We start from the raw sequence: 25,839 nt of genomic DNA, 5'->3' as shown, positions 1-25,839 counted from the left end.
TTAAGTTTTTATCCAATTTTTTTTCTTTATTTCATTAGTACAAAACGTCATGCTTTAATATATTGATTTCATATAGAGTAAATTGTAACAATGGTCTTTTAACTTTAACTCAATTAGAGCAATAGTCCATCAACTAAAAATTCATTACCATTGATCCCTCAACTCATCAAAACATGTAGCTATGGTTCCTTATCAAAACATATAGTTATGGTCCCTCAACTAAAAATATATTACCATTGGTCCCTCAACTTCAATCCAACTGGAGAAATTGACTTTAACCCAATTAGAGCAATAGTCTATCAAATTTAACCTAATTGTAGCAATGGTCATTCCAACATAATTTATTTTAACAAAATTCTGATGAAACTAACGAAAAAGATCATAGCTACACATTTTGATAAGTTGAAGAACTAATGGTTATGAATTTTTAATTAAACGATTATTACTCTAATTTAATTCAGCGATCATTACTCTAATAATAAGTTGAAGAACTAATGGTTATTTTCATAGCTCATTCATTGACAAGAGACAAAAATTTCCTGTTTTGGTGAATGCTGAGTCAGCCCTGCAAACCGAAAAGAAAAAAGAAGACAATATATATTATCTCGCTGAAGATTTCCAGAAAAGCTGGCAATCGGATACAAACAATTTCGAATAAGGATTTGGTGCCGGACCCACCAATGTCAGATCTCTCTTGTGTTTTTTTCCCTTAAATGTAGTACTAGGCTACTGGCTACTAGTACCCTCTCTCTTTCTTTCTTTTTTTCCATTTTTGTGCAATGTAGTACCATCTTCACATGGGATGCAAATCGCATTTCTGGCAATGAGTTTACTTTTTGGATTAATATTTTTAATGTTTTAATCTCAATTATCGATAGTAAAATTACGAGTGAATGACTATTCTTTCGTCGCCAGACAAACAAGATAACATTTATGCATATGATAGCCTTCCTATTCTTCGATCGTCGGATCGAATGAATTGAAAAATATCAAGTAAAAAATTTACAAGAATGTGCTGGAGGTAAAAATGAGTGTGTGATAGCACTTTTCTATGCCTAAAACGTTAGATCTAACAATTTTTCATCTTTAACGTTGATAATATAGTTACGTGTGTTATTGTTTTTAGTATTTAAATAAATATTTATTTGTTAGGTTATGACTCAAATGAGAATGATTAATAGGCGATCAAAATCAAATCTAAGTGTTTTATAATGCGCGAGTTTATAATTATGCACCAAACTACTTGTTTAATGTTTTCAAGTGTGACTTAAATGCTATGAAACACTAAGTGCTAAGTGTGTTTTAGTTGTTAAATTTTATTTCAAAAGTCATTAAATTTTCTATTTTCAATTTATTTTTGTACCACTTAGTTTTACATACTATCAAAGAAAAATTGAATGTTTTGACCCACTTTATATTTATTTGTCATTTATATTTTAGTTATAAGGTTGTTGGAAAGGCAAGACGAGTATGTGGGTATTGGCAATAATAACACTATGTATAATTCATTAAATGTGAATTAAAATGTTCGTTACTTTTAAGAGCATCTCCAACGTACACATCAGCTATAATAATAAAAAAAGAACATATTAATATTCTCCAACCGAAGTGTTAAATTCTATGTGGCGATAACATGGATTGGCAGAAAAAGACGTTGCTGTCAAATTTGACAGCAGCTTCAAATGTTTTTTTTATTAATTTTTAATTAGTTTAATCATTTATTATAATTAATGTTGAATTGACCGATGCAATTATCCTACTTTTTTATTCTTTTCAGTCAAAGAAGGTGAACATATTACCGATTAAACTTTAAATGTCATTTATTAAATTTTAATTAGTTGAATAATTTATTTTATAAAATAATAAAATAATAATTTAATTTGACATATCGGTTGGAGAACAAAACTTTACAAGATGTCAAAGTGCCACATAAGCTGTCAAAATTTAAATTTTATGTTAAAAAATTGACATCTCCTTTGGAGATGGTCTGAGAAACCTTTTCTTTATACAAGCTATTTTGAGGAGAGAAAATTGAATCTGAAATCTCAAGTACAATAATAAACCAACTAAGGACATCTCAAAGGGAGATACAAATTTTAAACATAAAATTTAAATATACCAGTCTATGTAGTACTTTGACATCTTTTAAAATATTGCTCTCCACCCTATATGTCAAATTTAAACATTAAATAAAAATTCATATTTATCTTTTTTGCATTGGTTATGAAAGGCAAGGAATTATAAGGTATAAAAATATTTAAACATTGCATTGATAATGAAAGAAGATGAAAATGCAATGTTTTAACCAATAAAAAATTAATAAAAAGTATTTAATAATTAAACAAAAAAAATTTGAAGCTACTAACAGCAACCATCTCTGCTGCCATTTTACGTCATACCATATAAGAATTAAAATTTCGGTTGAAAAACATTAGTGTCTTCTTTTTTTATCATTATTACTTATGTGAGCTTTTTGATATCTTTTTAAAGACGCTCTAAGCTACAAACTCTTGCAAGTCAATAAAACTTCCAAAAGTCAAGATCACTGATGACTAAAATATATTTTCCAACAAAAGCACTTCAAAACGAGATCTTTTCAATAAATGAAAGAAAGAAAATGAGTGTTTGATTAAATGTTTCCATAACTGTGGTTGCTTGGTTAAACAGTAAATTCCCATTTAAAGAAATACAAAACAAAAGAAAATTTGAAAATGCAGGACACGTGTCAAATTTTAAAACTCTATCCGACTGTCATTTCAGATGTATGATCTTTGAGCAGAGCATTGTATAGAATCACCTGCATGGTTCAGAAGCGTTGAACGACAGTGCCTCCTCACATCTCCAGAGCTCCACACAGGGCTTGGAGAAAAGTGATGGAAACTTGCGGGCGCTGGTTGGAGGTTGAAGACGAAGAAGTTTGCCCTAGTTTTTCCACAAAATCCACTGCTTGAAAATCTTAAAACCCCAACTCAAAGGTATGTCCAATGGCTTCCTTTCTCTCTTTCAGTTTCTGAGAAAATGAATAGGTTTTCTAGGGTTTGGAGAAGATGAACAGTCCTTTTAGGGGTTTTATGCTTTAGGGTTTTGGGAATTGTACCTTCCATCCCATGGCAGTGATACCAACTACCAAGCACAAAGCTTTTTTCTGCTCTTTTCTGTTACTACTCTGTTTGTAGGGTTTTGGGTTCCATGGCAGGAGAGTTTTTCAGAGGCAACCTGGATTTTTGTGTTTATTTTTCATTTGCTTGAGCTTTTCCATCGACCCTTCTTCGTGGCCGTGTCGTCTGTAACAAGTTAGGGTTTTTACAGGGGAAGGAAAGCTAGAATGGAAGATAAAGGTTTGAAGTTGGAAGAATCTGAGTTGAGGCAGGGAAAGCTGGCCCTGCAATTTGAGGGCCTTTTGGACTGTATTGATTCCGCCCGGAACGAGATCCTTGGCCGATTTCAAGAGGTCCAGGATAAGGTTAAGAAAATTGGAGTTTTACAGAGCCAAGTCGAAGTCAAATCTGAGGAATTGCGTGGAATTGAGAGGTTGATTGAAAAGAAATCAAATGAGCTCGAATCACTCGAGTCCTCCTTGTGGGACTGTCAGTCATCGATTGAAGAGCACAATGAGGAGCTTTCTGCTAAGGTGAAGCGGCTGGAAGAAGTTCAGAGATGGGTTAGGGAGAATGAGAGGGAGTATGATTCGATCAAAAAAGGGATTGAACATGGAAGAAGTAAATTGAATTGGTATGAGTCCAAGGAGGAAAAATTGAAAGGGGTTCTACGAACATTAGAGATATACAATGAGGAAATTGAGTTTCAAAAGAAGCGATTAAATGAGATTCGGGGGTCAATTGAGGAGCAGAAGGAAGAACTTGCTTTGAAAAAGGAGCAGACTAAAGAGGCGGAAAGAAAGGTTGATCAATGTGATAGAGAGACGAAGGATAAAGAGAAGAAACTTAGTGCGATTAAGAAGTCGATTGAGGAATCCTCTAAGAAAATTGAATCAAGAGAGAAAATTATTGATGAAATGGATTTGAAAGTGAAAGATTTTTTCTTGCTGAAGAAATCCATGGAGGAGTGGTCCACCAAACTCGAATTGAAAGAGAGAGAATTCGAGTCCAAAGTTGAGGATCTTACTTTGATTCATAAGAGAGTGGATGAATGCGTCAATGAGGTTCAGTTGAAGGAACAACATTTGGATTCACTTGAAAAATTGATTCGAGAAGGAAAAATGAATTTGGATTCACAAGAAAGGTTGTTAAAAGAATTCTCCAATGGTCTTGAATTAAAAGAAAGGCAACTTGAGCAGCGGGATAAAGAACTTGAATCAAAACGACAAGATATTGATTCGATCCGAAATTCTACCCATGCTAACAGTGTCATTGTTTCTTCTTCCACAAGTAATCACTTCAGCATCGATAGGGATGGTGGAGGCTTGCAGTTACTCATGAAAGAGAGTGTAAAGAGAATTGATTTATTGAGTAGTGAATTGGCAGCTTTTCTTCAAGCGTCATCAGACCCAGCAAAATTGGTTTTGGATGCAATGCAAGGGTTTTACCATTCAAATTCGATTCAGGACAACAAGGGGTTTGATTATGATCTGACAGTTATAAGAAGAAGTTGTGTTCTTTTGTTACAGGAGTTGAAGAGGTTATCACCACCGATTAATCCTCTGGTGAGAGAACAAGCAATTAAGTTGGTGGATGACTGGAAGGAAAAGATGACAGTGGTGGTGGAAAATAGTTTGGAGGTTTTGGGTCTTTTGTGGCTTCTTACAGCATTTGAGTTGACCTCAACTTATGATGCGAGGGAGCTTCAAAGTCTTCTTGCTTTAGTTTCTCACCCAGAACATGCACCTCAACTGCGCCAGGCCCTTGGCATCACATACAATGCATCTGGTAAGAACTGTCATTTTCTTCTCAACTAAAAACATATGTGTGTGTGTGTGTGTGTTACGTGTGAGGGATTTTCTTCTCAACTAAAACATATATTTATATCTGAATTTCTTTAGAATGATATGCAAGCGTTTCGCAGTCTCATTTCTGATTCTGATTGGAATAATAACAGATGGGATGTCAAGGTTGCAATGTTTATAATGATTGTATTGCATATATAGATACTATTTGAAGCTGGCCCTTCTTAAAAAATATGTTGGCTCCGCCACTTCATAGAAGTGATCCCTGCATTAGCTGGTATTTGTAGTCATTTGGATAGTAATGGGCATGTTTTTAGCTATGCATCACACACCCCCTTTGGATCTAGCTTTCAACAGCATAGAACACATTATGAGAGTCTAATAATAAGGTACACTCTGGGGCAGGATACTCGTTCTCTGATATTGGCCGGTGGCGTAAATTTTCCGAAGTATATTTTCCGTATACTTCAAATTTGACTTTGAGGCTGTGCCTTTCTAATTTGCACACCATACCATCTGATATCTAAACTAACATTTTGTTATTTATGTTTGGGTATTTTGTATGTATATATTTAGTGTTTCTCGGTATAATTTGACCCAAAAAGCTATGCACACCGTCACCTATTGGTTAATGCTTGAGTAGAAGCACAGATGGCACATAGTGTTGTATATATCTTTTGATACATTACATGCAGAATTATTCAGGTACTGACCTGTGTGCTGCCTCGTTTTGTTTCCTATTGCAATTCCATAGCATATAGCGCCCTGTCAGTCTCTGTCAAAATTGAGGAACCAGAACCTTCAACAGTCAGAAATGTAGCGACTTCTCCTTCTCCAATTCTTCAACTAAGTGCGACTGCCACCACAGATGCAAGGAATTCGCAGGACTGTCTAGATGAGCATTTAAGTGGGAATGACTCAGCTAATAACGAATTGCTTGATGTTCTACGACTGCCAGTAGACCGAGAAAAAGTAGTTTTGAAGTTGATGCAAAAATCTCTTGATCAGTACTGGAGCAATAGAAATGTTGGTTTCATAGCCAATCTCAAGAAGACCTACATTCCCATGTTGAATGAGCTGATGAAAATCTCAACAAATGTTGCCCTTGATGTGAAAGAAGATGCAGTCAAGCTAGCAGTCCAGTGGCAAGCAAAAATGAGAACCGATACAGAAAACTCGTGGGAGATTTTGGGTTTTTTGCAATTTGTGGCTGCATATGGATTGCTTTCTACCTTGAGTGTAGATGAGACTGTGATGCTTCTTGGAAACATATGTCAGAATAAACCGGTCCTACAATTATGTCAGATACTTAGTTTTGCAGATAAGATCCCCGGTAAGTTTCTCAACAACATGGCATTCGTAGTGTGATGTTTGTATTCCATTACATTTCTCTTCAGTTTACAACATTTTGGCTATAGATGTTTGTAACTGTGAATACCTAGATGTCATTTCTGTGTCCATAGTGCCAGGGTGATCGCTAGGGGTTGCTTACTGACTTGAAAAATCGTCTTTTCTGTTAAATCCTTTGTTATTTCCGAAACTGATCTGAAGCAGTTTGATGAACCTGCAATTTTGTTTTGCAGGCTTTATTCGGGATCTGATTGAAAGGAAACAGATGATTAAGGCTGTTAGATTGATTTGCACCTTCAAGTTAACTGACAGGTTCCCGCCAGTAGTACTCTTAAATAATTATGTGGAGGATCTAAGGAAGTCTTTCCGTGCAATATTCCCGGGAAAGAAAAGAATTTATGAAAAGGTACCTTTACTTCTTTACATCCAATAGCGATGCTTCTTGAATAGTTAAACCGAGGACTCCTCAGTGTATATGTAATATATATTTACCATGGCTTATATTTTTCTCACAGGATAATGTAATGAACAACCTAATAGCTGATCTGAGAGGTGTACTTCAGTGCATAAAGGATCACAATCTTGAGTCCGAATACCCATATAAGGACATTGAATTGGAAATAGTTCAGCTGGAAAGACTAAAGGAGAACTTGAGATTCTTGCCGACGGGGACGGCATCCAGGTGTGAACAGCAAGAACAGGAAAGAAGGAAGAGATGCAGTACTAGTTCTACCGCCCAGTTTCAACCACCAGAGAAACGTCAAAATAGAAGTCATCCAACAGCTCTAGCAGCTGCTGCTAGATCCTACACAACTTTCCGTTCGCAGTTAAATCCATCATCTCAGCTATTTGGAAATAGACACCCTGGGCAGTTTAGCATGTTTGCCAACCACCATGAAACTGGTTGCAGTTTTGTTTCCGAGCAGTTAACTTCATCGTCTCAGCTGTATGAAAACTATGGACACCCTTTGCAGTTTGCTATGGACCATGAAATCGGTGCTAATTTTGGTCCCATGCAGTTAAGGTCGTCCTCTCAGCTGGCTGAAAATTTTGGATTACCTGCGCCGCTTCCTTTGGCTTCCAACGAGCATGAGATTGGCACTGATTTCAGTTGTATGCAGGATGCCGGATTATATAACTCTAATCAGTTCTTGCCCGGCACTCATCGTTTTGGCCGTAGAGAAACCTAGCAGGAAACCCTCCACACAAGTAAACTTTGATGAACCACTTTCAACCCCAGTGTGTAGTTCTGATTGTAGTTTACACCGTCCTTATACGATTATAACGTCATCCTTGTGTCGCACGTAATTGTATCTACGACACGAATACGGTAGGGAGCCAGCCTGCTTTCTGTTTGTGGGTTGCACTACTTCCATTTGACTGACTTGTAGTATAGAAACCTGGAGATGGAATACAGTCCTTGACATGTTTAGAAAACATTATTGTGTGTGGCTTAGGATGTTGTACAAATTCTAGCTGGTGTAAGTTCAAAGCATTTGGGTGAATTCCTACGGTGCTCTGGAGTATCCTAGACTCCGGAGTTTTTAACTGTTAGAATACTATTGAAAAAAATTACACTGATCAAGATTTAACGGTTATAAACTCATAGTATAAGATACTTCGAAGCACTGTAGAAATTTTTACTATTTGGATAGCAAATCAAAACATGTCTTTCCTATTTTGATGCCGAAGTATAGGCTCTGTTTTCTCTATGCAAAAGACAACCAATGAACTTTTTCAGCTGATAGCTCAATATATGTCCCCTTCTATTTTCGTATAAGCCATATTGGAATAGGGAGAATTGAACGCTTGACTACCAGCGTAGAGCTAAAAAACTCGTAACTTATTGAGTTATAAGCCCTTGTTTTTAGCTCTTGCTTATTTCTTCTTGGTTTAATGCACATTTGAAATAATTTATCTGGTTGAGGTAAAATAATATTTGATTGCTCATATGATTTTTAAGTGAAAGATGAGATTGTAGAAGTTTCATGGAATGGATTATTTGATATTTATAAAAATTATTATGTTTTTTGAGCCTATTATGAACGTTATGTATTACTATTATATAGTGTAGTTGCATGTGGTCTAATATTTTAGTGAAAAGGATGTTAAGTTTTTAACGGTGCATTTCAGTTTGGAACTCCCTCATTCCCTAAATTATTGTAATAGTTTTGAACTCTTTTTCTCCCGTTAATAATAAATGAAAAAAAAATGTATTCTATGGTGCAAGTCGTGCAACACTCTTAATTTTCAGTTGGTTTGAAAGCTTTGACAAAGTTTTAGCGACTCTGGAGTAGAATTATCTCCCCTCAAATTCCTTTCTCATTTCCTCCTCACTTTTTTCTTTGTCTCTCTCTGTAAGAAATCAATACAAAATATTAACATGATTTAACTATAATCGTTCAAATATAAAAAGAATTTAGAAGAAAGAGAATATCACAAATCACTGCGGTAATGAATATCGTACTTTATCAGTCTTTTCTCCTAAAGAAAATTATCAATTTTTTTCATAGAAAGAAATATATTAATAATTTTTTAATTATTTAAATAGGTTGCAGTCCCACCAAATATTGACACAAATACGGATCTGTTTCTCTCCCTGCAGCAAAAAGGTATTTCTAACATAAGACCAAACTTTGACCGATCAGAGGCCGATGCGGGAAAAATCTAGACACGTGGCGTTTGACAATAGGGAAATGCCAAATTGGATTGTTCATCCCTGCGATCATAAGACACTTGCATGATTACCCATATGGTGAAAAAACTAGAAATTAAACCCCTGTAGTCTAGAATGTTAGCAAATTTAATCCAAAAGTAAGATTTCTGTTAAAGGACTGTTAAAAGTTAGGGTAAAACTGTATTTTCAGTTCCAATTGACATTGAATTGGGTTTTTTTTTTATTTAAAAAATTAAGCATTATTTTTTTTGTAATTGTTATAAAAAATTATTTATTTTAAATGTCAATTGGAACTGAAAATACAGTTTTACCCATACTTTTAACAGTCATTTAACAAAAATCTTACTTTTGGACTAAATTTGCTAACATTATTGACCACAGGGGTTTAATTCCTAGTTTTTTCACCACATGGGTCATCATGCAAGTTTCCTGTGACCACGGGATGAATAATCCAATTTGGCCATAGGGAAACAAAACTCGTTTCTGATTGGCCTAATGGCCTGACCCGGTTAGACTGAATCCCATCCGTTCATTCACCACACATCTAAACCAACGGCCCAGATGCATCGTGCAATTAATTAACCCACTGAGTACTGCATGTGAGGGACTGAGAACGTCGAGCTGAAGAAGAAAGCTTGAAGCTTCCGCCATAGCCGATACGTCGTCGTATTGCAGCAAAACTGAAAGCCGCAACTCAGGTACGTCGATACGGTGTCGTATTTTAGCTCTCTCTCTCTCTCTCTCTCTCGCATTCTGGTTCAACATTTCACCTCCTCTGTTTTGGGGGTTTTTGTTTCTGAGAAAATTGGAAATGTACCTTCTCTGATCGCCAAGGCACTTTAGGGTTTTATCGTTTTTCGCTCTGCATTTTCATACGGCGTCGTATTTCAGAGATTAGGGTTTCTATTTCTATATTTTTTTTTTTGCAGAAGTTGCAGAGACGCCAGCGATGAAAACGATGGTGTCCGGTTCGGATGAACCGAAGTTGAAGCAGGGGAATCTGGCCCTGCAGTGGAAACACTTCTTGGACCACTTTGACTCGCTCAAGACCCGGTTCGAGGAGCTCCAGGACCGTTTTTACTCGGAGCGGAACTCGCTCCAGACACGGCAGCGGGAGGTTGAGGAGCGCGAGAAGGGGTTGGAGGCCAAAGTTTTGAACTTTAACTCGGAAATGGCGTCTAAAGCTCAGGAATTGTATGAAATCGAGAGATTGGCGAAAGAGAAAAGAAGAGAGGTTGGTAGTAAGGAAAAATGGTTGTTGGAAAACGAGGAATCGGTTAGGGAGAAGGAGAGGGAACGTGATTTGATAAAAAATGATATCGAAGAGCGAACGGAGAAATTGAATTCGGTTGTGAAAAGTTTGGATGAGAAGTCGAGAGAGCTGAAGATGAAGAAGGAGGTGGCTGAGTTGAACGGAAGGCGATTAAATGCGATTAAGGGGTCTATTGACGATGTCATGAAAGATTTTGTTTCGAAACAAGAGCAGGTTAAAGCGGCGCATAAATCTCTCGAAGAATGTCATAAGGAGATTCAATCGAAAAGGACGATACTTGGTGCCGTTGAAAAATCGATAAGGGAATGTTACCGTACACTCGAATCCAAAGAGAAAAGCATCAGGGCAGTGGAGTTGAAACAACAACAATTTGAGTTGATGGTTCAAGAGTGCCAGAAGCATTTGGATTCACAAGAAAAGTTGTTGCAACAACGTTGCCATGGACTCGAAATGAAAGAGAGGCAACTCGAAGAGCAGGTCAGAGTGTTTGAATCTAAACAACGAGAATTTGATTTGACGGTTAAAGAACGCCAAAAATGTTTGGATTTGCAAGAAAATTTGTTACAAGAAGGTTGCCACGGACTTGAAAAGAAAGAAAGGCGACTTGAAGAAAAGGTCAGAGAGTTTGAATCGAATAAAAAAGAATTTGATTCGATGATTCAAGAACGCCAACAACATTTGGATTCTGAAGAGAAGTTGTTACAAGAAGGTTCCCATGGACTTAAAATGAAAGAGAGGCAGCTTGAAGAACAGGTCAGAAAGCTCGAATCAGAACAAAAACAATTTGAATCGCTGCAAAAATCCAAGGAAGACATCCAAAACCTGAAATCCAAGGAGAAGACTAATTGTTCCAGGGATGGCAAATGCTTGCAGGTTCTCATGAATGAGAATTGGACGAGAACTGATCTTGTATGTGGCGAAATCGCAGCTTGTCTTCAGGCGTCATCTGACCCAGCAAAGCTCGTTTTGGATGCAATGCAAGGGTTTTATCCTTCAAATCAGACAGTGGACACCACTGAGTTTGCCTTTGATTTGACAGTTATTAGGAGGAGTTGTATTTTTTTGTTACAGCAGTTGAAGAGATTCTCACCACAAATCAACCCTCAGGTGAGAAAAGAAGCAAGGGCTTTGGCAGCTGAATGGAAGGGTAAGATGACTGCGGCGACTGGGAATGGATTGGAGATTTTGGGTTTTTTGGAGCTTGTTGCTGTGTATGAAATCACAACTGTTTATGATTCAAAGGAGCTTCAGAGTCTTCTTGGTACAGTGGCTGAGCATGAGCAAGGAACTGAGCTATGCCAGGCCCTTGGTATCACAAGTAAGGCACCTGGTTTTCGGTTTTATTTACGTTATCTGTTTATTCATTTAATATAACAAGTGGTTGTTATATCATGTAGACGATAGAGCCTTAAAGTTTTCGAAGTAATTACTTAATCCTTTTTGCTGGCCTGAAAAAAACGTAATCAGTTTTACTCGTCCCACTTTTATAACTGTGTTATCTAAGGATTTCGATCTGCTGTGTCATGTTGTCTTCTCATTTATCGTTTAAGTATCTTAGTGAAGGTGTCTGGTGCCGCACATACTCTTGCTTTGAACCGTTTCATCCCAGATCTTGTTATTGGAGTTTTGCAAATTCTTCTTGTTTGATCGTTTAGGCAGCCTCTGTCTCCAATTTGCACATAACACGATTTGGTGTCTGACATACCACTTAAGTCTTCAGTCTTCAGTAAAGCACAATTGTCAAATAATCCATTTCTTTGTTCTTCTTGCGATTGCACAGCGAGCAACAGCGTTTCTTTCCCCATCAAAATTGAGGAACAAGAATCTTCACAACTTATAAATGTCGCAGCTTTATCTCCTCTGGATCTTCAACCGAGTGCAACCACAGATACAAGGAATTTTCAGGGCTCTACAGATGAGCATTTAAGTGAGAAAGAGTCCGTACAGAACGAAATGCTTCTTGATCTACAAATGTCAATGGACCCAGCAGAACTTGTTTTAAAGTTGATTAAAGAATCTTTGGCTCAATGCTGGAGAAAAAGAGATGTTGGCTGTGAATCAGCTGTCATGGAGAATAGCATTTCCCTGTTGAATGATCTAACGGAAGTCTCCATGAAAATTGGGCCAGATGTTAAAAAAAATGCAATAGAGCTAGCAGTCCAGTGGAAAGCAAAAATGAGAGTTGATTCTGAAAATTCAATTGAGATTTTGGGGTTTTTGCACTTTATAGCTACATATGGATTGGTTTCTACCTTTAACAGAGATGAGATTGTAAAGCTTCTTGGGACGATTTGTCTGCACAAAAAGGCTTTGGAATCATGCCAGGAAATTGGTTTTGCAGATATGATCCCTGGTAAGTCTCTTGATTCATAGTGTGGTGTTTTGTTCCAGAACCAAAGCTCTTATCTGTTTCTGTTGGTAGTTTACCAATTTTGGCTATATTTGATTGTATCTGAGTGTCCTAGATGCGATTCCTGTGTCCATTGTGCTAGGGCGATAGGTTTGAGCCGGTTTTATACTGCCTTCGGGATTTAATTGGTCTAACATTTGCAAATGGCTTGAAGATGATCGATGGAAAACTTCATGGGTCAATATAACTTATCATGAAAAAGTACATGAAGCTTAGAAAGAGATTATTTACAGGCTAGACTGAATTTTCATTGAGGATGGATTATAATTTGCAATTCTCGTTACGGAGCTTCTCTGGCTGTTTGATGAATCCGTCAATTTTGTTTAAATGCTGCAGATTTTGTTCAAGATCTTATTGAAAGGAAGCAACTGATTGAAGCTGTTGGATTGATTTGCGGCTTCAACTTATCTGCCAGGTTCCCTCCGGTACCACTCCTAAAAGAATACTTAAAAGAATATGTGGAAGGTGCAAGGCAGTCTTACTGCACAAAATGGCTGGTAAAAAGATCACTTGATGAAAGGGTACATACATCTTCTTTGGACTTCCAATAGCTGCTGCTTCATAAAAAGTTAATTTCGGGATCATTTACCCTCTTCGATACAAATATACAAATTTCAAGCCTTAATTTTGTTCACAGAATGTGGTGGTAGACAACCAAATAGCTGATCTGAGCGCTGCGATTCATTGCATCAAAGACAATCACCGCGAGTCAGAATTCCCATACAAGGACATCGAAAAAGAGATAGTTAAGCTGGAAAAGCACAAGTTGGATTGGAGACGTTCGGTTCCAGTTGTTGGCTCCAAGGGTGAAGGAGAGCAGGAGAAAGGGAAGAAACCAAATACCAACCTTGTATCCTTCAAGATCAAACCGCCTGAAGAGCGTAACTGCAAGCGCCTCAAACGGCTAGCCTGATGGACTCGTGTGCATAGTAAAACCGAAAACCTCGACCGTAGTATTAGCCTCTAGTTACCTGCTAATTGCGAAGTTTGATAGGTTGTTGTCAGCTGCCTTCTTTTGAGTTGCATTGCCTTGCATTTGGGAGGAGCAGTTTGTTTGACTGACTTCAAGGTAGAATTGTTTCTCTGTGGAAACAGATTATGTTGCAAAACCTTGAGAGATACATGAAAGGAAATGTCTTGACTAATTCTTATATACATACATACATATATATACATATATATACACACACACACACACACTCTTTTAGCTAAATATTTGATTGCTGATATGAAATTCTAAATCAATTTCTATGTACTTTAAAACTTAAATATGAGGATTCTTCAAAAAAAAAGGGGGGATTTTTTTTCTATACAACCGATATTCAACACCAAATTCATCTAATTACAAAATATGGAGATTTAAACTTGAATGCAGAAATAGGAGGAACATAATGTTCTAATCCAAATTTGGTATATATATATATATATATATATATAAGACCATTATTATATCATTTTTTTCCTTTTAAGTAAAGACCAAGTAATCCCACTAAATAGAAAGAGGTTAATTAAGCTCAAATTCAAAACAGATCAAATTAAACCATCTTAGGAGATAATTTTTTTCCACAAGCACGACGAGCCCCCCTGGCATCAGATACAAACAAGCGGGCATTTCTACGTTGGTATTAGTTAGAACAGGTCGGTGTGGATTATGAACTAAGTAATTCCAACCATTTATTTCAAATTTTACAGCACCCATTAATCTATCGTACTAGCTCACTTTACAAAATTGAAGGGTCTGGATCCTCGTCTCTCTTGAACGGTGCGAATCTCACGGTTGATTGGCTTTGTTGTGGTTGTGGTAGCGTGGTCCGCACGGACGATTTTTCTGATTGCAGACCAAAGCGGGAAAAACCTAGACACGTGGCAACTAGCCGTACGGACATAAGACTCATTCATATTGGCATGATCCGGGTTAGCTTGAATCTTGTCCGTTGCTTTGTGCAAGCATTAAACTAACGGCCCAGATGCAATTTGTATGAAACAAATGAGTAGAGCACCTGTGCGTGCTACTGAACGTTGGAGTGTTGAAGAAGAAGCTCAAAGCTCCAAGCTTTGGCGGCCTCCTTCCGCCATAGCCGTCGATTCAAGAGCAAATTCGAAATCCCCAACGCAGGTATGTCACTACGCCGTCGTATTATACCTCCCGCTCACATTCTCTTCCAGTATCTCAGTATCCGTTCAGGTTTTTTTTTTTTTTTTTTTTCTGATAATTTTTTTTAGGAAATTTGCAAATGCACCTTCTATGTTTTAGGGTTTCTCATTTTTTTTCTTCAAATTTCATCCGCCATGGAGGTCGTAACAGTTGGGGTTTTTGTTTTGTTTCTTTTCTTTGTTTGGGACAGAAGCGCAACAATGGAGAAAAGGGAGTTGAAGCAGAGCCATCTTGCCCAGCAATGGAAGGAGGTTTTGGGTTCTGACGGTTCGACCCGGAATGTGCAGCTCCTGACCCGATTCCAAGAGCTCCAGGACTACTTTGACTCGGAACGGAACTCGCTTCTGACCCGAAACCGAGATATTGAGGACCGGGAGAAGGAATGGGAAGCTAAAGTTTTAAACTTTAACTTGGAAATGGAAGCGAAAGCCCGAAAGTTGCAGGAAATCGAGAGTTTGGCAGAGGAGAAAGGAAAAGAGGTTGAGTTTAAAACTATAAAACTTGGTCTCATTCAGAAATCAATGGTGGAATGCTGTAATACACTCGAATCGAAAGAAGAAGTCATCGGGGCAATGGAGAAGAGGACCCGTAAACTCGCAGCGAAAAAGAGGGAACTTGAAGGATTGGTTGATAAGCTCGAATTTAGACGGAGACAAGTTGAGAAACTCGGTTTGGTTGATAGCATGGTCACTGAATGCCTGAATGAGGTTCAATTGGAAGGAAAGCAATTGCATTCGTGTGAAAGGTCGTTGCAAGGATGTTCCGGTGGAGTTGAAAAGAAAGAGAGAATTGAAGAACTGGCCAAAGAGCTTGAGTTGGAACGAAAACAAATTGATTCGGTGATTCAAGAACGCCGACAACATTTTGATTCACAAGAAAAGATGTTAACAGAAGGCTCCCATGGACTTGAAATGAAAAAGAGGCAACTTGAAGAAAAGGCCAAAGAGCTTGACTTGAAACAAAAACAGTTTGATTCGGTGATTCAGGAACGCCAAAAGCATTTGGATTCACAAGAAAGTTCGTTACAAGAGCGTTCCTGTGCACTTGAAGTGAAGGATAGGCTACTTGAGGATCAGATCAGAGAGTTTGAATCAAAGCAAAAACAGTTTGATTTGATGATTCAAGGACGACAACAACGTTTGGATTCCCAAGAAAAGATGTTACTAGTAAGTTCCCACGGACTTGAAATGAAAGAGAAGCAACTTGAAAAACAGGCCAAAGAGCTTGAGTTGAAACAAAAACAGTTTGATTTGATGGTTCATGAACACAAGAAGCATTTGGATTCACAAGAAAAGTTGTTACAAGACTGTTTCCATGAACTTCAAATGAAATGGTGGCAAGTTGAAGAACAGGTCAAGGAGCTCGAGTTGAAACGAAAACAATTTGATGCAATGGTTCAAGAAAGCCAGAAGCAATTCATTTCACAGGAAAAGTTGTTACATGAATTCTCCAATGGACTTGAAATGAAAGAGAGGAACCTTGAAGAACATGTCAAAGAGTTTGAGTCAAATCAAAATGTTTTTGTTTCGATGATTCAAGAAGACCAACGACATTTGGATTCCCAGAAAAAATGGTTGCAAGAACGTTCCCATGGACTCCAAATGAAAGAGAGGCAATTTGAAGAACAAGTCAAAGAGTTTGAATCAAAACAAAAACAATCGTATTCACTGATTCAAGAACGCCAACAACATTTGGATTCACAAGAAAAGTTGTTACAGGAAAGTTCACATGGACTTGAAATGAGAGAGATGCAACTCCAAGAACAGGTCAAAGAGCTTGAATCGAAACATAAAGAATTTGATTCGATTAGAAAATCCACGGAGGAACACATCCAAAACCTGAAATCCAAGGAGAAGACTAATGTCCATCCTGAAGTGGATAATGATCAGCAATTGCTATGTACCCCTGCTACCATTATCAATAGGGATGGAAGAGGCTTGCAGTTGCTCATGAATGAGCATTTGAAAAGAATTGATTTAGTTGGCACTGAAATCTCAACTGTTCTCCAGGTGTCATCTGACCCAGCAAAACTAGTTTTGAATGCAATGCAAGGGTTTTATCCTTCAAATTTGACTGGAGACAACTCGGAGACGTTTGATTATGATTTGAGAGTTATTAGGAGGAGTTGTATTCTTTTGTTACAGGAGTTGAAGATATTCTCCCCACAAATAAGTCCTCAGGTGAGAGAAGATGCAATGAATTTGGCAGCTGATTGGAAGGCTAAGATGACGATGGCAAGCGAGAATGATATGGAGGTTTTGGGCTTTTTGAAGCTTGTTACTGTGTATGACATCACAACTGCTTGTGATCCAAAGGAGCTTCAAAGTCTTCTCACTATCGTGGCTCAGCATGGACAAGCAAGTGAGTTATGCCAGGCACTTAAGACCACAAACAAGGCACCCGGTAAGCTCTCTATACCTTTTTCATTTGGAGTTGTAGATTACCAGATTACTTATTTACGTTAAGATGTTGTTTCAAGAAATGGTTTATAAAGAAATTTTAAAAATGTTATATTCTGCAAAGATTTTTTGGAGCTTTAAAGTTATGTAAGTAAATACTCTCTCCCTTTTGTTGGCCTAAAAAATGTGAATAGTTTTATTTGTCCCTATTTTGTTATTGTGTTGTTAAAGGTTTTTAGCAAGTTTTCTTCTTATTTATCCTTTTCTTGGTTTCTTCTTGCAATCACATAGCGAGCAACAGCATTTCTTTCCCCGTCAAAGTTGAGGAACCAGAATCTTCACCGGTTAGAAATGTACTTACTTCATCTTCTCCAAATCTTCAACCTGGTGCCACTACAGATGCAACAAATATGCAGGGCTCTCTAAACGAGCATTCAAGTGGTAACCCACCAATGCAGAATGAAATGTTTGTTGCCCTACAAATGTCATTGCACCCGGAAAAACTTGCTTTCAAGTTGATAAAAACTCATTTGGATCAATGCTGGGGGAACAGAGATGTTGGTCTTGGAGCAGTTGTCATGGAGAATACCATTTCCCTGTTGATTGATCTAGCAAAAGTCACACCTCTTGTTGGATCTGATGTGAAAAAAGATGCTAAAGAGCTAGCAGTCCAGTGGAAGGCAAAATTGAGAGCTGATTCTGAAAATTCCTTTGAGATTTTGGGGTTTTTGCAGTTTATATCTACATATGAATTGCTTTCTGCCTTTAACAAAGATGAGATTGTGAAGCTTTTTGGGATGATTTATCTGGATGAAATGGCTCTAAACTCACACCGGACACTTGGTCTTTCGGATAAGATCCCTGGTAAGTTTCTTGAAAATCGACATTCATACATATCGTTATGCTCATGTTCCACTACCATTGCTCTGGAAGAGGTCGCACTTGGTGCGATGGCAAGTGCCTTCGTCCATGAGCGGTAGGTCTCGGGTTCGAGACTTGGGAGCAGCCTCTCCATAAATAGGGGTAAGGCTAGCCGACATTCACCTCTCCCAAACCCTGCGTAAAGCGGGAGCCTTGTGCACTGGGTACGACCTTTAAGTTTGGTTTGGTTGTTACTAGTGTAACTTCTGACTGGTTTTGTAGTTAGTTTTTCGAGAGCATTTGCTATCTCCTAGGAATAAAGTGTTTAGCTTGCGTAATTAGGATTCCGTTCCATCTGAAATACGAGTTCTTCGGTTCATGTTTGCTTATAGTAATAGTGAGTTCTACAAGTTCGAGTTGTTATATACGCTCATGCTATTCTCCTTATGGCAACCTTCTTGTCGTAAAATGTTGCAGATTTGATTCAGAATCTTGGCATCAAGATTCAACCGCCGGAACGGCGCAAATGTAAGCGTCTCAGACGGCTGAGTGAGCTGCCGTGATTGCAGAAAATTTTGAGTGGCTTTACTTCCATGCAGGAGAAGCAGCTATTCAGAATTTGCTTGTGTGGAAGTGGAAACATGTTCAGAATTTGCTTGAACTATCATGTTTAAAATATAGTTTATAAAGTTTTACTAAGAAGAAATGACATGTTTACTTATTCGGAAGGGCAAGTTTGAGGACGAAAAAAATAATATGAATGGGATTAACTAATTTTTTAGTTGTTGAGGTTCTCTCTTCAACTAATTTATTGTCTCAATGGCATTAGCCGATCATAAATTTGTGTCCCGTATTAAAAAATAAACCGTACTCTAATATGAGTTTGTTATGTGGTGAATTTGTCACAACTAACAAGTGAGTTATTTTTTTAATCTCACTGAATTGAGAAGATTAATTAAGCGTCAAATTTAAAAAACAAAAACCCCGTTTTTTCGTTTTTTTTTTTTTTTTTGGTCAAACGAATTTGTGTTGAAATGTTTGCATCTTCAACAGGGATATAAAACAACCATTCGAAAAATAACATGCCTTGATAAACGCCGAAATAATATTATCTGTAAGTAATAATCTGTACTATTATTAAGAGAACCCTCCTTGTCAAAATTTTGCCCCATTTTTTCCTATTTTGCCCTCACTTTTAATACACAATACTTACATAATGAGGGCAAAATAGTAATTTTGTATCTTTTGAGAAAATAACAATCATATCCCTATTTTTTCGATTTTACTCTCACTTTTGATATACAATATTTACATAAGGAGGACAAAACAGTAATTATGTAATATTAAGATAAAATATGCACTTATTAAAAGAAATTATCTCACTATCATTTTTTCATAATCATTTTAAAATTTTAAAAACTAATCACACTCCTTAATAAAAAAATAAAATAAAATAAAATTGTTCAAACACACAGAGGATGGGCTCATCGGCCAGTGATGACAAACAGGAAAGACCAAAAATTGGCCGACTAAAGGCCAAAACAGTACGTCTGGACACGTGGCCGCCGACCGTGCGGTACTAAGACAGTCCCCATAAATCTTAGCCGTTGCTTTGTCAGAGACAGTCCCCATAAATCCTAGCCGTTGCTTTGTCCGTATGATCTGCATGATCGTTTACTCCTAACAACCGAGCTGGTGGAGCTTCACTGCTTCAGAGAGCTCGAAGAAGAAGAAGAAGAAGAAGAAGAAGCGGTAGCTAAAGCGTCAAGGTTTGCGCCGTCCTTCCTCCATAGCCGTCGATTTCAAGGCCAGAGCCGAGAAATCTCAACTCAAAAGGTACGCAGTTTCTTTCATTTCATCAGCAATGGCGGCCTTTCGTTCTCTTTCAGTAATCTCACGTTTTCTGTTTTTAGGGTTTTGTTTTTTCAGAAACTGAAAATGCACCTTCTTTGATCACTGAACACACTAGGCACATTAGGGTTTTCTCTTTTTTTCTTCATGTTTAACCGAATCGTGTTCGTAACAGTTCGATTCTTAATTTTTTGGATTTTTTAATTTAATTTAATTTTTAATTTTTAGAAGAAAGACAAACTTGATCAACAATGGCGAAGATGGTTACCCGTTTGAAACAATCGGAGTTGATGCAGTGCAATGGTTCCTTGCAACTGAAGGGTCTTTTGGAGAAGATGGGCTCCGCTCGGAATATGCTTCAGAGCCAATTCCAGGAGATCCAGGACGGCATTAACTCGGATCGGAACTCGCTCCGGACCCGAATCAAGGAAGTTGAGGACCGGGAAACGGAGCTGGAAGCCAAAGTTGTGAACTTTAACTCGGAAATGGAATCGAAAGCTGAGGAATTGCGCGAAATCGAGAGGTTGGCAGAGGAGAAAAGAAAAGAGGTTGATGGTAAAGAGAAACGGTTACTGGAAGTTGAGAAATGCATTGAGGAAGGGACAGAGAAAGTGAGCAAGTACAGTGAAGATATTGAGTTGAAACGGAGGCAATTGGAAGGGTTTAAGGGGTCTATTGATGAGGGGAAGAGAGTGTTTGATTTGATGGATGAGCAGATTAAGGAAGCAAAGAAATCACTCGAAGAATGTCAGGAAGAGATGAAATCGAAAAATGAGAGACTTCGGCTGATTCAGAAATCAATGGTGGAATGCTCTAAGACACTTGAATCGAGAGAGAAAATGACCAGGGAAATAGAGGTGAAGGCGAAAGATTTTGACATGCTTAAGAAGTCCATGGAGAAGTGGTTTTGTAAACTTGAATCGAAAGAGAGGGAACTCGAAGGATGGGTGGGGAAGCTTGAACTGAGAGAAAAAGAAGTTGAGTCAAAAGTTGAAGAACTCAGTTTGATTGAGAGTAGGGTTAGTGAATGCCTTGGTGAGGTTCAGTTGCAAGGAGAGCAGTGTCATTCACTCAGGAAGTTGATGCAAGAACGGCAAAAACAATTGGAATTACAAGAAAAGTTGTTACAAGAATGTTCTCGTGGACTTGAAACGAAAGAGAGGCAACTTGAACAACAGGTCAAGGAGCTCAAATTGAAACAAAAAGAATTTGATTCCATGAATCAAGAGTGCCAAAAACATATGAATTTACAAGAAAATTCATTGCAAGAACGTTCCCATCGACTTGAAATGAGAGAGAGGCAACTTGAAGAACATGTCAAGGATCTGGAATTGAAACAAAAAAAAATTGATTCCATGAATCAAGAACGCCTAAAGCATATGGATTTACAAGAAAATTTGTTGCAAGAACGTTCCCATGGACTTGAAATGAGAGAGAGGCAACTTGAAGAACAGGTCAAGGAGCTTGAACTGACACAAAAGAAATTTGATTCATTGAATCAAGAGCGCCAAAAGCATATGGATTTACATGAAAATTCGTTGCAAGAACGTTCCCAGGGACTTGAAATGAGAGAGAGGCAACTTGAAGAAAAGGTCGAGGATCTGGAATTGGAACAAAAAGTAATTGATTCCATGAATCAAGAGCACCGGAAGCATATGGATTTACAAGAAAATTTGTTGCAAGAACGTTCCCATGGACTTGAAATGAGAGAGAGGCAACTTGAAGAACAAGTCAGGGAGCTCAAATTGAAACAAAAAGAAGTTGATTCCATGAATCAAGAGTGCCAAAAGCATATGAAGTTACAAGAAAACTCATTGCAAGAACGATCCCATGGACTTGAAATTAGAGAGAGGCAACTTGAAAAACAGGTCAAGGATCTCAAATTGAAACAAAAAGAATTTTATTCGATTCAAAAATCCACGGAGGAATACATCCAAAATCAAAAGTGTAAGGAGAAGACTATCAAAGCTATAGTTGCTATGCAAGAACAGGCTACTGAACTACTCCAGGCCTTTGGTATCACAAATCAGGCACCTGGTAAGCTCTTCTAATTTTTATTTGGTTATGTAATATATCTCTCATATTTTGAAGTTGTAGGGGAGACATTTACTTTAACAAAAGCAATGATTTCTAAACATATTTCATAGCAATTGTCCCCTTTTTTGCCTTGTGGTTATATTCTGCAAAGGTTTGCATTTTGTGTATACTTCTGAATCGATCTTTTGTTTTGCCACAATAATACCATAAACTCAAACCTTGTCACTCACCGTACTATCTTTCTTTGTTTCCTTTTGCAATTACATAGCGGAAATCTACAATTCTTTCCCTGTTAAACTTGAGCAACCAGAATCTTCACATGTCAGAAATGCAGCAACTTCATCTTCTCCAAATCTTTCACTAATTGAGAACCAGCCAATGCAAAACAGAATGCTTGCTGTTTTAAAAAGGTCAACTGACCCAGCAAATCTTTTTTTGAAGCTGATGCAAGAATCTTTTAATGAGCACTGGGGAAAAGGAGGTGTTGGTTTTGAAGAATATTTCATGAAGAATCATATTTCCATGTTGAATGATCTAATGAAAGTTAGACCGGATGTTGGACCTATTGTGAAAGAAGATGCAGTAAAGCTAGCAGTCCAGTGGCAAGCAAAAATGAGAGCTGATATCGGAAATTCACTGGAGATTTTGGGTTTTCTGCAGTTTATAGCTACATATGGAATCCTTTCTACTTTAAATGGAGATGATATTGTAAAGCTTCTTGGGGTGTTATGTCAGCATAAACAGGCTACAAAGTTATGTCAGACACTTGATTTTGCGGATAAGATATTACCTGGTAAGTTTCTTGAATATTAACTTTGAGAGTGTGACATTTGTGTTCCAGTACCCTTCTCTTACCTATTTCTTTGTATGTTAATTAATTTCTTTCTGCAACTTACAAAATTCTGGCTCTATGCATTTGTAACTATGAGTATCCTCAATGCCATTCTTATGTCTATTTTGCTAGGGTGATAGGTTTATGTTGGTTTTAGACCATCTTCAGGAGTTGATTACTAGTCGAATATTAGCAAATAGCTTAAACATGACCGATAAGCCTGTGATCAATTTCATGAGTCAATCATCTTGTTGAGATACTGATTTTGTTGGGATTTATTTTATTTTATTTTATATATATAGGGTTGTTCGGAAGCTTAACAAATTTCCACACAAGTGTATCTTTTGATGGTTGATATTTAGTTTGTCGGGGAACTGTTGTCCTCTCCTCGGATGAGAGTTTCATGAATCGTGTTGTCATCACTGGGATTCTCCGTTTGATCACTTAGAGGAACAGGCAAATGGAAATGGAAAAGGCAAATGAATCAAAAGAATATAAAAATATAAAGAGAAAAAGGCAAATGGTAAAAAGCGATCGATGGAATAGAATCTTTTTTGTTTTGAGTCTCCGAAACAAAAGCTAACTGGGAAAATAGTGTACAACGCAGCAACAGAATAAATTGTCAACGCTATTTATTTTTAATGCTTTTGCTAATGATAACTTCTTTAAGTGTGCAATTGTCCTTTTGAAACTTCTGTGGAGCAGTCTAATGATTCCAACTTTGTGTTAAACATAACAGATGTTGTTCAGAATCTCATTGAAAGGAAGCAGGTCATCGACGCTGTTAAATTCATGTGTGCCTTCAAGTTAAATGGCAAGTTCTCGCCCGCAATACTCTTGAAAGATTATGCGGAGGATGCACGAAAGTCATACCGCACAATATGGCTGGAAGAAGAATCACTTGATGAAAAGGTAGCTTTACTCTTCTTGACATCCCATAGCTATTTGCTTAAATACTTAAATCGGAACCACGCTCAGTGTAATAACAGAAATTGTACATCTTTCATGGCTTAATTTTGCTCACAGGATGAAATTTTAGGCAACCAAATAGCCGAGCTGAGAGATCTGATTCGATACATCAAAGACCACAACCTCGAGTCTGAGTTCCCGTTCAAGGACATTGAATCAGAGATCGTTAAGCTGGAACGACTTAAGGAGAATTCAGGAAGTTCAATGCCATCTGTTGTCCCCAAGGATGAACCAGAGCACGAAAAAGGGAAGCGTAGAAGCAGCCGTTCATCCATCAGGACTGAACCGGAACAATGCCGTAAAAGTAAACGTCTCAGGCAGATGAAAGAGGAGCCATGATGGACGGTGTAAAATGTACATCCTAGTTCCGAAAACCATACCTGTACCGTGAACCTTGAATCACCCCTTACTTTTGGTGACGGAAAATTGACAGTTTGTCGTGATATGTATCTAATATGACCAAATTTTAGGCTCTTAGCTGGAGCAGGGCCACTTTGTCAATTGTCATCTTTTATATAAAATATCAACCACGCCTTGTCTGCATTTAAGTACGACATTCGAATTGGGAATGCTATTCGCACTCCGTTTTTCCTTCTGCACTCCTCTTTTTGTTTCCGTTCCACTCCCCCCTTTGTTTCCTTTCTTCGATTCTCTCATTTTATTTATTAAGATCCAACTGCTAGAAACGAATCAAATAATGCAGAAATGAAAACGGGAATGCAAAAATCATTTTCCGACAAAAAAAAAACAGATGAATCTTGATGTATGATAATTTTTATGAAATAAGGGTAACCAAACAGACATGGAACTCATAATTTTATCAGGGAAAAAGAAATGCATGATCATTAAATTTTTATTTTTATTTTTATCCCAAATTCCTTTTTGCGACGGCATTTGGTCCGTCTCCATCAACTTACACTATGTTTGGATGAGGAAAATAAACTTGGAATTTGAATTAAAGACAGATTTTATAAAGTGACATGCACCAATTCATTTGTTTGGATTCATAAACATAGAAATTTAGAATTTCCACATGGAAAAAAACTTGGAATTTGGGACCTCCAATTCCCAAGTTAAAATTTCATGTAAATATGTGTCATTTTCTAATTTCTATGATTGAGAGTTTAAAAACAACAAATTCCGTATTCAATTCCATTGTTCTTTTAGGTTACTCAAACAAGAAAATTCACAAATTCTATAAAATAAAATTCCATCATTTTAAAATTTCATAGTAATCTTAAATTTCTTCATCCAAATATAGTGTTAATGAAATATGTAAAAAGGCGACCCTACCGATTAGGCTTGGTTTATTTTGTCACAAAATAAAGTAGTTTTCGAGGGCCCGTTGATTAGTATACCTTTGGTGCTTATAAGGTTGGGATTGAATGAATCCAAGGACATATTCAAAAAGAAATGCATGATCATTAAATTTTTTTTTTATCCCAAATTCCTTTTTGCAACGGCATTTGCCCCGTCTTCATCAACTTAATGAAATATGTAAAAAGGCGACCCCACCGACTAGGCTTGGTTTATTTTGTCACAAAAGAAAGTAGTTTTCAAGGGCCCGTTGATTAGGATACCTTTGGTGCTAATAAGGTTGGGATCGAACGAATCCAAGGACATATTCATAAAAATTATAGCCGTCAAGATTGTTGGCAGCTGTCCACAGTCGCTTTCTATTTTGATGCCATATTTGCCATCGTTCCGCAATAGCAAATGCATTTTGTGACGGCACGTAACTACAAACTCGTGTAAAATTTTTGAATTTATGTTTAACACATACGATCTAAAACACAAATAGACACTTTTAATTGTCATCCAAATCACTCAAGACCCATAAGGTGGTGGTGGGCCAACTCTACTCGAAACTCGGGGCGGAATATCACATGTAATTATACAATTGGAATGATACTTGAAAAAAAAAAAACCTTTTTCCAATTGTATTATAAGTAACATATAGCCAGTGGCGATGCCAGGATTTGCCAAGGGGAGGGGAGAAATTCAAAAGCGTGCAAGATTCAATCGAAGTGGTTGCTTTTACATTAGAGAGTGCAAAGTTTTGAGTCAATATTCATACTAGAAAATAGTCTCTCTACCAAAACAGTTGTAAGCAATAGTATCA

At 37.5% G+C, this 25,839-nt stretch overlaps 4 protein-coding genes across 6 annotated transcripts; all 4 read left to right on the top strand.

Annotated features, from left to right (window-relative positions):
- The first annotated feature begins 2,770 nt into the window (after positions 1–2,770).
- LOC103434115 (FRIGIDA-like protein 5) lies at positions 2,771–7,690 on the top strand. Its single transcript, XM_008372421.4, has 5 exons — positions 2,771–2,975; positions 3,310–4,886; positions 5,658–6,236; positions 6,487–6,659; positions 6,769–7,690. Exons 2-5 carry the CDS (start codon positions 3,326–3,328, stop codon positions 7,441–7,443), a joined length of 2,988 nt encoding a protein of 995 aa, XP_008370643.3. The 5' UTR covers positions 2,771–2,975; positions 3,310–3,325; the 3' UTR covers positions 7,444–7,690.
- Positions 7,691–9,504: 1,814 nt separating this feature from the next.
- Positions 9,505–13,758, top strand: LOC103419453 (FRIGIDA-like protein 5). The gene is made up of 5 exons (XM_008357550.4): positions 9,505–9,628; positions 9,860–11,521; positions 11,984–12,556; positions 12,950–13,134; positions 13,251–13,758. Exons 2-5 carry the CDS (start codon positions 9,880–9,882, stop codon positions 13,524–13,526), a joined length of 2,676 nt encoding a protein of 891 aa, XP_008355772.3. The 5' UTR covers positions 9,505–9,628; positions 9,860–9,879; the 3' UTR covers positions 13,527–13,758.
- Positions 13,759–14,589: 831 nt separating this feature from the next.
- On the top strand, positions 14,590–18,917 carry LOC103419482 (uncharacterized). Of its 2 annotated transcripts, XM_029101482.2 has the most exons (4): positions 14,590–14,729; positions 14,959–17,171; positions 17,459–18,031; positions 18,506–18,917. In XM_029101482.2, exons 2-4 carry the CDS (start codon positions 14,969–14,971, stop codon positions 18,589–18,591), a joined length of 2,862 nt encoding a protein of 953 aa, XP_028957315.2. In that variant the 5' UTR covers positions 14,590–14,729; positions 14,959–14,968; the 3' UTR covers positions 18,592–18,917. The 2 variants fall into 2 exon arrangements, with proteins under 2 accessions (XP_028957315.2, XP_070676974.1); XM_070820873.1 differs by lacking the exon at positions 18,506–18,917 and having other exon boundaries at positions 17,459–18,240.
- A 576-nt stretch (positions 18,918–19,493) lies between these two features.
- On the top strand, positions 19,494–24,268 carry LOC103427700 (uncharacterized). 2 transcript variants are annotated; one of them, XM_070820871.1, is made up of 5 exons: positions 19,494–19,864; positions 20,108–21,916; positions 22,185–22,709; positions 23,488–23,660; positions 23,775–24,268. In XM_070820871.1, the coding sequence occupies exons 2-5, from the start codon at positions 20,131–20,133 to the stop codon at positions 24,054–24,056; spliced, it is 2,766 nt and encodes a 921-aa protein (XP_070676972.1). In that variant the 5' UTR covers positions 19,494–19,864; positions 20,108–20,130; the 3' UTR covers positions 24,057–24,268. The 2 variants fall into 2 exon arrangements, with proteins under 2 accessions (XP_070676972.1, XP_070676973.1); XM_070820872.1 differs by having other exon boundaries at positions 19,688–19,864; positions 20,111–21,916.
- The last annotated feature ends 1,571 nt before the right edge of the window (positions 24,269–25,839 follow it).

This window comes from Malus domestica, chromosome 04, assembly GCF_042453785.1.
Source record: "Malus domestica chromosome 04, GDT2T_hap1".
NCBI classification, from domain to species: domain Eukaryota; kingdom Viridiplantae; phylum Streptophyta; class Magnoliopsida; order Rosales; family Rosaceae; genus Malus; species Malus domestica.
Note: the sequence above shows the minus strand (reverse complement) of the source record. Positions and strands in the feature narration are given on the sequence as shown.